At 48.8% G+C, this 16,207-nt stretch overlaps 1 protein-coding gene across 1 annotated transcript; it reads left to right on the forward strand.

Moving 5' to 3' along the window:
- Nucleotides 1–12,752: 12,752 nt before the first annotated feature.
- Nucleotides 12,753–14,106, forward strand: LOC125521813 (uncharacterized). The gene has a single exon (XM_048686878.2). It carries the CDS (start codon nt 12,883–12,885, stop codon nt 13,906–13,908), a length of 1,026 nt encoding a protein of 341 aa, XP_048542835.2. The 5' UTR covers nt 12,753–12,882; the 3' UTR covers nt 13,909–14,106.
- The last annotated feature ends 2,101 nt before the right edge of the window (nt 14,107–16,207 follow it).

The raw sequence follows: 16,207 nt of genomic DNA on the forward strand, positions 1-16,207 counted from the left end.
TCCGCGTTCAACACACGTATGGTTGGGAAGACGTCTCCTCCTTCTTGATCCAGCAAGGGGGAAGGAGAGGTTGATGAAGATCCAGCAGCACGACGGCGTGGTGGTGGATGCAGCAGGATCCCGGCAGGGCTTCGCCAAGCACAAGCGGGGAGGAGAGCTGTTACGGAGGGAGAGGGAGGCGCCAAGAGAAAGGTATGGCTGCCCTCCCTCCCTTCCACTATATATAGGGGCTAGGGGGGCGCATGCCCCCTTGGAGATCCTATCTAAAAGGGGGGGGGCGGCCCCTGGGGGCAACGGCCCCCTTAGCGTTTCCAACCAGGGGGGCGCATGCCCCCTTGGGGAGCAACGGCCCCCAAGGGTTTCCAACACTAGGCGCCTTGGGCCGTTGGGTGGGGCGCACCAGCCCATCAGGGGCTGGTTCCCACGCCACTTCAGCCCATGGGCCCTCCAGGATAGGTGTCCCCATCTGGTGGACCCCCGGGACCCTTCTGGTGGTCCCGGTACAATACCGGTAACCCCCGAAACCTTCCCGCTGGCCGAAACTGGACTTCCTATATATAAATCTTTACATCCGGACCATGCCGGAACTCCTCGTGACGTCCGGGATCTCATCCGGGACTCCAAACAACTTTCGGGTTACTGCATACTAATATCTCTACAACCCTAGCGTCACCGAACCTTAAGTGTGTAGACCCTACGGGTTTCGGGAGACACGCAGACATGACCGAGATGCCTCTCCGGTCAATAACCCATAGCGGGATCTGGATACCCATGTTGGCTCCCACATGCTCCTCGATGATCTCATCGGATGAACCACGATGTCGAGGACTTAATCAATCCCGTATTCAATTCCCTTTGTCAATCGGTACGTTACTTGCCCGAGACTCGATCGTCGGTATCCCAATACCTCGTTCAATCTCGTTACCGGCAAGTCACTTTACTCGTTCCGTAATGCATGATCCCGTGATCAACCACTTGGTCACATTGAGCTCATTATGATGATGCATTACCGAGTGGGCCCAGAGATACCTCTCCGTCATACGGAGTGACAAATCCCAGTCTCGATTCGTGCCAACCCAACAGACACTTTCGGAGATACCCGTGACGTTTGGCACACCCAAAGCACTCCTACGGTATCCGGGAGTTGCACAATCTCATGGTCTAAGGAAATGATACTTGACATTCGGAAAAGCTATAGCAAACGAACTACACGATCTTTGAGCTATGCTTAGGATTGGGTCTTGTCCATCACATCATTCTCTTAATGATGTGATCCCATTATCAATGACATCCAATGTCCATAGTCAGGAAACCATGACTATCTTTTGATCAACGAGCTAGTCAACTAGAGGCTCACTAGGGACGTGCTGTGGTCTATGTATTCACACATGTATTACGATTTCCGGATAACACAATTATAGCATGAATAATAGACAATTATCATGAACAAGGAAATATAATAATCATTTTATTATTGCCTCTAGGGCATATTTCCAACAGTCTCCCACTTGCACTAGAGTCAATCATCTAGTTACATTGTGATGAATCGAACACCCATGGAATTCTGGTGTTGATCATGTTTTGCTCTAGGGAGAGGTTTAGTCAACGGATCTGCTACATTCAGGTCCGTATGTACTTTACAAATTTCTATGTCTCCATTTTGAACACTTTCACGAATGGAGTTGAAGCGACGCTTGATATGCCTGGTCTTCCTGTGAAACCTGGGCTCCTTGGCAAGGGCAATAGCTCCAGTGTTGTCACAGAAGAGAGTCATCGGCCCCGACGCATTGGGTATGACTCCTAGGTCGGTGATGAACTCCTTCACCCAGATTGCTTCTTGTGCTGCCTCCGAGGCTGCCATGTATTCTGCTTCACATGTAGATCCCACCACGACGCTTCGCTTGCAACTGCACCAGCTTACTGCCCCACCATTCAAAATATACACGTATCAGGTTTGTGACTTAGAGTCATCCAGATCTGTGTCGAAGCTAGCGTCGACGTAACCCTTTACGACGAGCTCTTCGCCACCTCCATAAATGAGAAACATATCCTTGGTCCTTTTCAGGTACTTCAGGATGTTTTTGACCGCTGTCCAGTGTTCCTTGCCGGGATTACTTTGGTACCTACCCACCAAACTTACGGCAAGGTTTACATCAGGTCTGGTACACAGCATGGCATACATAATAGACCCTATGGATGAGGCATAGGGGATGACACTCATCTCTTCTATATCTTCTGCCGTGGTCGGGCATTGAGCCGTGCTCAATCACACACCTTGCAATACAGGCAAGAACCCCTTCTTGGACTGATCCATATTGAACTTCTTCAATATCTTGTCAAGGTACGTACTTTGTGAAAGACCGATGAGGCGTCTCGATCTATCTCTATAGATCTTGATGCCTAATATATAAGCAGCTTCTCCAAGGTCCTTGATTGAAAAACACTTGTTCAAGTAGGCCTTTATGCTTTCCAAGAATTCTATATCATTTCCCATCAACAGTATGTCATCCACATACAATATGAGAAATGCTACAGAGCTCCCACTCACTTTCTTGTAAACGCAGGCTTCTCCATAAGTCTGCATAAACCCAAACGCTTTGATCATCTCATCAAAGCGAATGTTCCAACTCCGAGATGCTTGCACCAGCCCATAGATTGAGCGTTGGAGCTTGCACACCTTGTTAGCATTCTTAGGATCGACAAAACCTTCCGGCTGCATCATATACAATTCTTCCTTAAGAAAGTCGTTAAGGAATGTCGTTTTGACGTCCATTTTCCATATCTCATAATCATAGAATGCGGCAATTGCTAACATGATTCAGACGGACTTCAGCTTCGCTACGGGTGAGAAAGTCTCATCGTAGTCAACCCCTTGAACTTGTCGATAACCCTTAGCGACAAGTCGAGCCTTATAGATGGTCACATTACCATCCGCGTATGTCTTCTTCTTAAAGATCCATTTATTTTCTATAGCTCTCCGATCTTCGGGCAAGTCAGTCAAAGTCCATACTTTGTTTTCATACATGGATTCTGTCTCAGATTTCATGGCTTCTAGCCATTTGTCGGAATCTGGGCCCGCCATCGCTTCTTCATAGTTCGAAGGTTCACCGTTGTCCAACAACATGATTTCCAAGATAGGGTTGCCCTACCACTCTGGTGCGGAACGTGTCCTTGTGGACCTACGAAGTTCAGTAGGAGCTTGATCCGAAGTATCTTGATCATCATCATTAACTTCCTCTCTAATCGGTGCAGGCACCACAGGAACATTTTCCTGAGCTGCGCCACTTACCGGTTCAAGAGGTAATACTTCATCAAGTTCTACCTTCCTCCCACTTATTTCTTTCAAGAGAAACTCTTTCTCTAGAAAGGACCCATTCTTGGCAACAAAGATCTTGCCTTCGGATCTGAGGTAGAAGGTATACCCAACAGTTTCTTTAGGGTATCCTATGAAGACGCATTTTTCTGACTTGGGTTCGAGCTTTTCAGGTTGAAGTTTATTGACATAAGCATCGCATCCCCAAACTTTTAGAAACGACAGCTTAGGTTTCTTCCCAAACCATAATTCATACGGTGTCGTCTCAACGGATTTCGACGGAGCCCTATTTAAAGTGAATGCGGCAGTCCCTAAAGCATAGCCCCAAAATGATAGCGGTAAATCGGTAAGAGACATCATAGATCGCACCATATCTAATAGAGTGCGATTACAATGTTCGGACACACCATTACGTTGAGGTGTTCCAGGCGGCGTTTGTTGTGAAACTATTCCACATTTTCTTAAGTGTGTGCCAAATTCGTGACTCGAGTATTCTCCCCCATGATCTGATCGCAAGAACTTGATTTTCCTGTCACGTTGATTCTCAACCTCACTCTGAAATTCCTTGAACTTTTCAAAGGTCTCAAACTTGTGTTTCATTAAGTAGACATACCCATATCTACTCAAGTCATCAGTGAGGGTGAGAACATAACGATAGCCACCGCGAGCCTCAACACTCATTGGACCGCACACATCAGTATGTATGATTTCCAATAAGTTGGTTGCTCGCTCCATTGTTCCTGAGAACAGAGTCTTGGTCATTTTACCCATGAGGCATGGTTCGCACGTGTCAAATGATTCGTAATCAAGAGACTCTAAAAGTCCATCTGCATGGAGCTTCTTCATGCGTTTGACACCTATGTGACCAAGGCGGCAGTGCCACAACTATGTGGGACTATCATTATCAACCTTACATCTTTTGGTATTCACACTATGAATATGTGTAGCATTACGCTCGAGATTCATTAAGAATAAACCATTCACCATCGGAGCATGACCATAAAACATATCTCTCATATAAATAGAACAACCATTATTCTCGGATTTAAATGAGTAGCCATCTCGAATTAAATGAGATCCTGATACAATGTTCATGCTCAAAGCTGGCACTAAATAACAATTATTGAGGTTTAAAAATAATCCTGTAGGTAAATGTAGAGGTAGCGTGCTGACGGCGATCACATCGACCTTGGAACCATTCCCGACGCGCATCGTCACCTCGTCCTTCGCCAGTCTCCGCTTATTCCGCAGCTCCTGCATTGAGTTACAAATGTGAGCAACCGCACCGGTATCAAATACCCAGGAGCTACTACGAGTACTGGTAAGGTACACATCAATTACATGTATATCACATATACCTTTCGTGATGCCGGCCTTCTTGTCCGCTAAGTATTTGGGGCAGTTCCGCTTCCAGTGACCACTTCCCTTGCAATAAAAACACTCAGTCTCGGGCTTGGGTCCATTCTTTGGCTTCTTCCTGGCAGCTTGCTTACCGGGCGCGGCAACTCCCTTGCCGTCCTTCTTGAAGTTCTTCTTACCCTTGCCTTTCTTGAACTTAGTGGTTTTATTCACCATCAACACTTGATGTTCCTTTTTGACTTCTACCTCTGTTGATTTCAGCATTGCAAATACTTCAGGAATGGTCTTTTCCATCCCTTGCATATTGAAGTTCGTCACAAAGCTCTTGTAGTTCGGTGGAAGCGACTGAAGGATTCTGTCAATGACCGCGTCATCCGGGAGATTAACTTCCAGCTGAGTCAAGCGGTTATGCAACCCAGACATTTTGAGTATGTGCTCGCTGACAGAACTATTTTCCTCCATCTTACAGCTGAAGAACTTGTTGGAGACTTCATATCTCTTGACCCGGGCATGAGCTTGAAAAACCATTTTCAGCTCTTCGAACATTTCATATGCTCCGTGTCTCTCAAAACGCTTTTGGAGCCCCGGTTCTAAGCTGTAAAGCATGCCGCACTGAACGAGGGTGTAATCATCAGCACGTGTCTGCCAAGCGTTCATAACGTCTTGCTTCTGTGGGACGGGTGCGTCACCTAGCGGTGCTTCTAGGACATAATCTTTCTTGGCAGCTATGAGGATGATCCTCAGGTTCCGGACCCAGTCCGTATAGTTGCTGCCATCGTCTTTCAGCTTGGTTTTCTCTAGGAACGCGTTGAAGTTGAGGACAACGTGGGCCATTTGATCTACAAGACATATTGTAAAGATTTTAGACTAAGTTCATGATAATTAAGTTCATCTAATCAAATTATTAAATGAACTCCCACTCAGATAGACATCCCTCCAGTCATCTAAGTATAACATGATCCGAGTTAACTAGGCCGTGTCCGATCATCACGTGAGACGGACTAGTCAACATCGGTGAACATCTTCATGTTGATCGTATCTTCTATACGACTCATGCTCGACCTTTCGGTCTTCTGTGTTCCGAGGCCATGTTTGTACATGCTAGGCTCGTCAAGTCAACCTAAGTGTATTGCGTGTGTAAATCTGTCTTACACCCGTTGTATTCGAACGTTAGAATCTATCACACCCGATCATCACGAGGTGCTTCGAAACAACGAACCTTCGCAACGGTGCACAGTTAGGGGGAACACTTTCTTGAAATTATTACGAGGGATCATCTTATTTAAGCTACCGTCGTTCTAAGCAAATAAGATGTAAAACATGATAAACATCACATGCAATCAAATAGTGACATGATATGGCCAATATCATTTGCTCCTTTGATCTCCATCTTCGGGGCTCCATGATCATCATTGTCACCGGCATGACACCATGATCTCCATCATCATGATCTCCATCATCGTGTCTTCTTGAAGTTGTCTCGTCATCTATTACTTCTACTACTATGGCTAACTCTTTTGCAATAAAGTAAAGTAATTACATGATGTTTATGTTGACACGCAGGTCATAAATAAATAAAGACAACTCCTATGGCTCCTGCCGGTTGTCATACTCATCGACATGCAAGTCGTGATTCCTATTACAAGAACACGATCAATCTCATACATCACATATATCATTCATCATTCATCACAACCTTTGGCCATATCACATCACAAAACACTTGCTGCAAAAACAAGTTAGACGTCCTCTAATTGTTGTTGCAAGTTTTTACGTGGCTGCTATAGGTTTATAGCAAGAACGTTTCTTACCTACGCCAAAACCACAACGTGAATTGCCAATTTCTATTTACCCTTCATAAGGACCCTGTTCATCGAATCCGATCCGACTAAAGTGGGAGAGACAGACACCCGCCAGCCACCTTATGCAACTAGTGCATGTCAGTCAGTGGAACCGGTCTCACGTAAGCGTACGTGTAAGGTTGGTCCGGGCCGCTTCATCCCACGATGCCGCTGAATCAAGATAAGACTAGTAACGGCAAGCAAATTGACAATATCGACGCCCACAACTACTTTGTGTTCTACTCGTGCATAGTAACTACGCATAGACCTAGCTCATGATGCCACTGTTGGGGATCGTAGAAGAAATTAAAAAATTTCTACGCATCACCAAGATCAATCTATGGAGTATTCTAGCAACGAGGGGAATAGGAGTGCATCTACATACCCTTGTAGATCGCGAGCGGAAGCGTTCAAGTGAACGGGGATGATGGAGTCGTACTCGCCGTGATCCAAATCACCGATGACCAAGTGCCGAACGGACAGCACCTCCGCGTTCAACACATGTACGGTTGGGAAGACGTCTCCTCCTTCTTGATCCAGCAAGGGGGAAGGAGAGGTTGATGAAGATCCAGCAGCACGACGGCGTGGTGGTGGATGCAGCAGGATCCCGGCAGGGCTTCGCCAAGCACAAGCGGGGAGGAGAGGTGTTACGGAGGGAGAGGGAGGCGCCAAGAGCAAGGTGTGGCTGCCCTCCCTCCCTTCCACTATATATAGGGGCTAGGGGGCGCATGCCCCCTTGGAGATCCCATCTAAAAGGGGGGCGGGGGCCCCTGGGGGCAACGGCCCCCTTAGGGCAACGGCCCCCTAGGGTTTCCAACCCTAGGCGCCTTGGGCCCTTGGGTGGGGCGCACCAGCCCATCAGGGGCTGGTTCCCATGCCACTTCAGCCCATGGGGCCCTCCGGGATAGGTGGCCCCATCCGGTGGACCCCCGGGACCCTTCCGGTGGTCCTGGTACAATACCGGTAACCCCCGAAACCTTCCCGCTGGCCGAAACTGGACTTCCTATATATAAATCTTTACCTCCGGACCATTCTGGAACTCCTCGTGACGTCCGGGATCTCATCCGGGACTCCGAAAAACTTTCGGGTTACTGCATACTAATATCTCTACAACCCTAGCGTCACCGAACCTTAAGTGTGTAGACCCTACGGGTTCGGGAGACACGCAGACATCACCGGGACGCCTCTCCGGTCAATAACCAACAGCGGGATCTGGATACCCATGTTGGCTCCCACATGCTCCTCGATGATCTCATCGGATGAACCACGATGTCGAGGACTTAATCAATCCCGTATTCAATTCCCTTTGTCAATCGGTACGTTACTTGCCCGAGACTCGATCGTCGGTATCCCAATACCTCGTTCAATCTTGTTACCGGCAAGTCACTTTACTCGTTCCGTAATGCATGATCCCGTGATCAACCACTTGGTCACATTGAGCTCATTATGATGATGCATTACCGAGTGGGCCTAGAGATACCTCTCCGTCATACGGAGTGAGAAATCCCAGTCTCGATTCGTGCCAACCCAACAGACACTTTCGGAGATACCCGTAGTGTACCTTTATAGTCACCCAGTTACGTTGTGACGTTTGGCACACCCAAAGCACTCCTACGGTATCCGGGAGTTGCACAATCTCATGGTCTAAGGAAATGATACTTGACATTCGGAAAAGCTATAGCAAACGAACTACACGATCTTTGAGCTATGCTTAGGATTGGGTCTTGTCCATCACATCATTCTCCTAATGATGTGATCCCGTTATCAATGACATCAATGTCCATAGTCAGGAAACCATGACTATCTTTTGATCAACGAGCTAGTCAACTAGAGGCTCACTAGGGACGTGTTGTGGTCTATGTATTCACACATGTATTACGATTTCCGGATAACACAATTATAGCATGAATAATAGACAATTATCATGAACAAGGAAATATAATAATCATTTTATTATTGCCTCTAGGGCATATTTCCAACAAACATGCCCTGCAAAAACAAGTTAGACGTCCTCTACTTTGTTGTTGCAAGTTTTACATGGCTGCTACGGGCTGAGCAAGAACCGTTCTTACCTACGCATCAAAACCACAACGATAGTTCATCAAGTTAGTGGTGTTTTAACCTTCGCAAGGACCGGGCTTAGCCACACTCGATTCAACTAAAGTTGGAGAAACTGACACCCGCCAGCCACCTGTGTGCAAAGCACATCGGTAGAACCAGTCTCGTGTAAGCGTACGCGTAATGTCGGTCTGGGCCGCTTCATCCAACAATACCACCGAACCAAAGTATGACATGCTGGTAAGCAGTATGACTTGTATCGCCCACAACTCACTTGTGTTCTACTCGTGCATATAACATCTACGCAATAGCCTGGCTCGGATGCCACTGTTGGGAACGTAGTAATTTCAAAAAAAAATCCTACGCACACACAGGATCATGCTGATGCATAGCACGAGAGGGGAGAGTGTGTCCATGTACCCTCATAGACCGAATGCGGAAGCGTTAGCACAACGCGGTTGATGTAGTCGTGCGTCTTCACGATCTGACCGATCCAAGTACCGAACGCACGGCACCTCCGAGTTCTGCACACATTCAACTCGATGACGTCCCGCGAGCTCCGATCCAGCAAAGCTTCACAGGAGAGTTTCGTCAACACGACGGCATGGTGACGGTGATGATGATGCTACCGACGCAGGGCTTCGCCTAAGCACCGCTACGGTATGATCGAGGTGGATTATGGTGGAGGGGGGCACCGCACATGGCTAAGAGATCAATGATCAATTGTTGTGTCTATGGGGTGCCCCCTTGCCCCCGTATATAAAGGAGCAAGGGGGAGGAGGCGGCCGGCCAGGGAGAGACGTGCCAAGAGGGGGAGTCCTACTCCCACTAGGAGTAGGACTCCTCCTTTTCCTAGTAGGAGTAGGAGAGGGGAAAGGAAAGGGAGAGGAGGAGAAGGAAAGAGGGGGCCTGCCCCCCTTGCCCTAAACCAATTCGGTTTGGGCCTTGGGGGGCGTGCCCCACACTCCCCTTGCTGCCCCCTATTTCCACTAAGGACCATGTAGGCCCATTAAGTCCCCCGGGGGGTTCCAGTAACCCCCGGTACTCCAGTATATGTCTGAAACCTTCCGGTACCTTTTCGGTGTCCGAACATAGTCGTCCAATATATCGATCTTTACGTCTCGACCATTTTGAGACTCCTCGTCATGTCCGTGATCATATTTGGGACTCCGAACTACCTTCGGTACATCAAAACACAAAAACTCATAATACCGACCGTCACCGAAATTTAAGCTTGCGGACCCTACGGGTTCGAGAACTATGTAGACATGACCGAGACACGTCTCCGATCAATAACCAATAGCGGAACCTGGATGCTCATATTGGCTCCCACATATTCTACGAAGATCTTTATCGGTCAAACCGCATAACAACATACCTTGTTCCCTTTGTCATCGGTATGTTACTTGCCCGAGATTCGATCGTCGGTATCTCAATACCTAGTTCAATCTCGTTACTAGCAAGTCTCTTTACTCGTTCTGTAATACATCATCTCGCAACTAACTCATTAGTTACAATGCTTGCAAGGCTTATAGTGATGTGCATTACCGAGTGGGCCCAGAGATACCTCTCCAACAATTGGAGTGACAAATCCTAATCTCAAAATACGCTAACTCAACAAGTACCTTCGGAGACACCTGTAGAGCACCTTTATAATCACCCAGTTACATTGTGACGTTTGGTAGCACACAAAGTGTTCCTCCGCTAAACAGGAGTTGCATAATATCATAGTCATAGGAACATGTATAAGTCATGAAGAAAGCAATAGCAACATACTAAACGATCAATTGCTAAGCTAACGGAATGGGTCAAGTCAATCACATCATTCTCCTAATGATGTGATCCCGTTAATCAAATGATAACTCATGTCTATGGCTAGGAAACATAACCATCTTTGATTAAGAGCTAGTCAAGTAGAGGCATACTAGTGACACTCTGTTTGTCTATGTATTCACAAATGTATCATGTTTCCGGTTAATACAATTCTAGCATGAATAATAAACATTTATCATGATATAAGGAAATAAATAATAACTTTATTATTGCCTCTAGGGCATATTTCCTTCAGTTTGACCAATAAAGATCTTCGAAGAATATGTAGGAGCCAATATGAGCATGCAGGTTCCGCTATTGGTTATTGACCGGAGATGTGTCTCGGTCATGTCTACATAGTTCTCGAACCCGTAGGGTCCACAGGCTTAACGTTCGATGACGATTTGTATTATGAGTTATGTGATTTGATGTACCGAAGTTTGTTCAGAGTCCCGGATGAGATCACGGGCATGACGAGGAGTCTCGAAATGGCCGACACATAAAGATTGATATATTGGACCCTGTTGTTCGGACACCGGAAGTGTTCCGGATAGTTTCGGGTAAAAACGAAGTGCCGGAGGGGTTACCGGAACCCCCCAGGGGAACTAATGGGCCACCATGGGCCTTATTGGAGAGAGAGAAAGGAGGGCAGGCCCCCCACTTAGCAGTCAGAATTGGACAAGGGAAGGGGGGCGGTGCCCCCTTTCCTACTCCCTCTCCCACTCCTTCCTTTCCCCTCTCTTCCTTGTGGAGGAATCCTACTAGGACTAGTAGTCCTAGTAGGACTCCCTCTCCTTGGGCGTGCCCTTAGGGTCGGCCGGCCTCCCCCTCCCTCCTTTATATACAGGGGCATGGGGCACTCTAGAACACACAAGTTGATCTTTTAGCTGTGTGAGGTGCCCCCCTCCACAGTTACACACCTCGGTCATATCATTGTAATGCTTAGGCGAAGCCCTGCGTCGGTAACTTTATCATCACCGTCATCACGCTGTCGTGCTGACGGAACTCTCCCTCGGCCTCAGCTGGATCAAGAGTATGAGGGACGTCCCCGAGCTAAACGTGTGCTGATCGCGGAGGTGTCGTGTGTTCGGTACTTGGATCGGTTGGATCGTGTAGATGTTCGACTACATCAACCGCGTTACTAAACGCTTCCGCTTTCGGTGTACGAGGGTACGTGAACACACTCTCCCCTCTCGTTGCTATGCATCTCTTAGATAGATCTTGCGTGATCGTAGAATTTTTTTTTGAAATACTGCGTTCCCCAACAGGTATGTAGCGGGAAAAGGGAAGGACACGGCATATGGACGGCGAGAACAATACATTTGTTTTGAATTAGTTTGTATAACGTTCTATTCTTGCATCATGCCACTATGTCAATTATCATGTCTTTTTGGGTTAGCTGCATTTACCGTAACAATATGATGACCTGAAAATAATTCATGAGACTACTAATCTACAAAACGAGGAGAAAAATAGGGTAATCCTAGAATGACAGCAGGAATGTGAAGTTGAGAGTTGAGACTTATGGATATCAGCTCACCCTGAAATAATTGAAGAGACCACAAATCTACAAAACGAGGAAGGGACTCACTTTGAACCAGTGACAGGCTGAACCATATTTTGATTGTTATACCAGTAGGAGTTGCACATATGGAAAACCATGGATGAGCTTGAATAAACAAAAACACTATGAAGTAGTGTGACATGTGGTGTTTCGGTGAATACTCACAACTAGAATTTTTAGTGCCCTTTTTCTTTAAGATTATATAAACTGGACCAATATGAATGGTTTTTATCATTATGACTAACCCTAAACCCTAGCAAAGGTATGCAAAAGATAAATGATGATGACAAATGTGATGAAACCTATGACAAAATGATCAATTTCACATTCATTTCGACATTCACAAGCGGCGCCGTTATTGCGTCACCTAGTTGCCCCGCCCTCACCCAAACCTCAGTCGATCATGTCGATGCCCTCAGCCATCCCTCTAACCCCGCCACACCATGCAATCTCCCGCGACACATTTGTCCTCTCCCCTGTCGCCTCATGTACCATGGAGCTTCTTCGTCTCCTCCGCCGTCTCCGGCTCTCCACTCCGCATCATCGCAAATCACACTGTCGAGAGGTCAGAGTGCGATTTCGCACGACGGCAAAGCGGTAGAAGATTCGTACTATTACTACCTCTTTTTAGAAAATGAAGATACTATTACTTGACAGAAACAATACGTAGAAAGCAGGCAATCCGGGTGTTTTAGAAAGTCTGAAATTAAAAAGGAAAAACACGACACAATAGAGTACCGTGCGGGCCACAGCGACCCAAAATAAAGAAGAAGAAATGGAAGCAAATCCCGTCAACCTTCGGCAGGCAACCTTTCCCATCAAGTCGCCGCCACGTGCTCACTGCCGCAACAACTCCCGGCTCCACCTCCGGCCGAGTCGCCCACTCAAAACCCAATCCCACCACCGTCCGTCCCCGCGTCCAGCGCGCTCACCAGATGCCACTCTCCTGCTTCGCCAGCGGCCGGGCCGACTCCTCCGCCGCCAAGGCCTCGTCGGCGACGTCCGTCTACTGGACGCACCTCGGCGCGATCAACCTGTCGTGGTCCCGCGCCGCGCTGGGCCTCGTCCTCACCGTCGACATCGCCCTCGCCGGCGCCGCAGCGCCCGCGCGGTTCGTTCTCCTGCCGCTGCTCCCGTGGCGGCGGCGCGGGTCCAAGCGCTTCTCCGGCGCGTCCGGCCACTCCGTCGCCTTCTCGTGGGACCTCTCGCGCGCCCGCCTCGCGCCGCGCCGGCCCGAGCCGCTGTCCGGGTACTTCGTGCTCGTGTCGATCGACGGCGAGCTCGCCCTGGCCGCTGGCGACCTCCAGTCGTCGTTGCCTTCGCCGGCGGCGTCCGCGGGCCTTCTCCTCTCGCGCCGCGAGAACGCCTACCCTCCCGGATGCGGCGGCGCATACACCACCACCGTGGCCGTAGCGGGCGAGGAGCACGAGGTGTCCGTGGCCGTGGAGGAGGCGGCCATGTGGGTAGCCCTGGACGGCAAGAAGGCCCTCCGGGTCCGGCGCCTCCCGTGGAAGTTCCGCGGCAGCGAGAGGCTCGACCTCCCGCACGGCGGCCGGTCCGTCCGCGTCACCTGGGATCTCCACGGCTGGCTCTTCGCCCCGGACGCCGCCGCCGTCTTCGTCCTCCGTTTCGACACTGACGGGGCGAACCCGGTGGACGACAACGACATGGGGGATGGAGACGTCGGCATGCACGCGTTAAGGCAGAACTCCTTCCGGAGCCGCCATGCCGACAGCAGCGGCGAGAGCGATATGAGGGGGTCGTGGAGGCGCGGCCCGTTCAGGTCGGGCTCCGACTCGTCCCCGACGGTGTCCGTGGCGTCGACGTCCGCGGCGTCGTCGTCGGCCGGGAGCGTGGCGACGGTGACCGAGTGGATCACGGCGGAGGAGGCCGAGCTGCGGGACGGCGGCGGCGGGTTCTCTCTGATAATCCACCTCTGGAAGAAGCGGAGGCCGCGGTGATGCCTTCACGGCGTCCGTGCCTTAGCTCCGTCGCAGTTGCATTGGATTGCACGCACGAACTCATGCCTCGTGCATGCAGAATTGAATTGTTGATGTGATTTCTTTCCTTGTCGCCATGGATGAGAACTTCTGGAATGCAATTTTGTCAATTCGTCATTTATTTTATTTTTAAATGAAGGTCAAAGATTTGTTTCTCCATTAGTTAAGAAAAGATAATTGTCCTGTTAGTTAACAGAAAACAGGTGAAAAACGTCACAATACGTTGGGAGGCACACAGAAGAGTCCATACAAAACAGTATAAAGAAGGTCTCATTGAGCTGGCACATTAGTGTCACGGTCAATACTTTTTTCTGAGCAAGCGTTACCGTCGTCCCTTCACCATTGGCAAGCAACTCCGACTTCGCTACAAACGATCATCAATCCAACCCACCCCGTAGAGGGTGCGTGGGGTGCCAAACACTCCGCGACTTACGGCAAGGACAATGCAATACGGACTCTAACGAAGAGCTACGAAATAGAACTATCCAAGGCCGGCGTCACCGAAGATCACCGAACGAACCACCCGATCAGTGGCGGAGCTACGTGAGGGCAAAAGGTGGCCATGGCCCGCCCAGCCTAAAAGCAAAACACTCACACTATGCATGAAGTGATGGCCAGCTCAAGAGCAATTTCCTTCAGATTAGCCTGCCCAGCCCGCCCAGTTTTTTGTTTCAAGCTCCGCCACTGCACCCGATGCCCATCATCATCCCCGCCGCCGCATGCAGCCTCGACTTCACAACAACAAACAACTCGCGGACACACCGAAGAAGACCGACCCGACTACATCAACCATTGTCGTGCCTCCGACATCGCTCACCCATATCGTCATTGCCACAGAAGCCCAACACCAGCACCACCGAGGACGGTGGAAGTCCGTCATCTATTCATTTATACCGCGTGAATTGCTAGAGCAAAGTCCCATTGTTAATCCACGAGTGAGCGGCGGTGAGATCCAAGACGAGGGGCTGTTCCTTTCGTACTCTTCCACGAGCGCAACTACGTGTAGATACAAACAGAAGCTTTTGGGGGAGCAGTCGCCACTCGCCGGCCACCTGGGGAAGCTGGTAACCGTCTGAATCGGGAGAATTTTCCTCGTCTTCCGCTCGATGAGTGAGATTTTGAAGCGAACTCTACGCGGGTCAGTGAGGGCGACGTGGATAGGGAGTGACGCCGGCTGAAAACCCGTCCGTGTGTACTACTGTACCGGTGGTCTGACCATTTGGCGTTTGACCGACCGTGCAGAGTGAACGCACGATGCTTCGGGCGCCACTTTTCCGATCCTGGGACTGTACCACTGGTGCTGGCGCTAGCAGCCACCAGCCAGTGCGGTGTCGACGTCGCTGACCAGGCCCTTGTCGAAAATAAAAAAACGTCGCTGACTGACCGAGTCCCGTTCAAAGGGAAGGAGGTCGTTGCGCCCTGCCTCGCGCGACGAATTTCCTCCGTTAACGCGTGGTGGGTTCAGCCCAATAGCGCTAAAGAAAAAACTTAATTTTTTTTATTCGTGCGGCTCAGCCCCTCTGAAAACCAGCAGGGCCGGGCCAGGTTTTGAGAGTGTCGTCCATTCAACATGATTCTGGGGATTTTAAAACGAGCAAGATTTTTAAAAAACTATATATTTTTTAAGAAATTCTCATGCATTTAAAAACTTACAAAATTTTAAAAATTGCATGAATCATAACAATGCTCATGCGTTTTGGAAAATATTAATGATTTTTTTTCAAATGATTTAGGGTTTTAAAAAAATCACGAAATTTAAAGAGTGTTCTCAAATTTTAAAAAATGATCGTGTATTCGAAAACCAAAAGAGAAAAAACAGAAGGAAAGGGGGGTGGGACAAAATTCAGTGAAAACCTGAATAAAAGAAGGGGCGTGGTGCGCATCCGCCGGCGGATCTTTTAAAATGATCCACTGACTTGCGAGCCGTCGCCGTACAGCAAAGTAGTGTCTTTGGTTCTTGCAGCAGAGTTGATGTTGCAGAAATCTTTGCAACAGGCGTCTTGTTGCAGAAATCTTTACAACATAGGTCATGTTGTAGAAAAACTTTTGTAACAAGGGTCCAGTTGTGGGTTTTTTTGTCTTCATCTTTGTGGAAGAAACTTTTGCAACATAGGTGATGTTGCAGAAATTTTCGGCAACATCACCTATGTTACAGCAAAATTATAATCAAGATGATCTTGTACAAACATCGTCACCGTTGCGGACGCATGTCACAATAGATGTGGCCATTGTTCGTTGTTGCCGTTTGCAACTTCGTCGT

The sequence above is a fragment of the Triticum urartu genome, chromosome 7A (assembly GCF_056163025.1).
Source record: "Triticum urartu cultivar PI428250 chromosome 7A, HENAU_Tu73, whole genome shotgun sequence".
In the NCBI taxonomy this organism is placed as follows: domain Eukaryota; kingdom Viridiplantae; phylum Streptophyta; class Magnoliopsida; order Poales; family Poaceae; genus Triticum; species Triticum urartu.

What these genes read in the sequence shown, in the direction of transcription:
- LOC125521813 (XM_048686878.2), top strand. Translation starts at nt 12,883, where the DNA reads ATGCCACTCTCCTGCTTCGCCAGCGGCCGGGCCGACTCCTCCGCCGCC.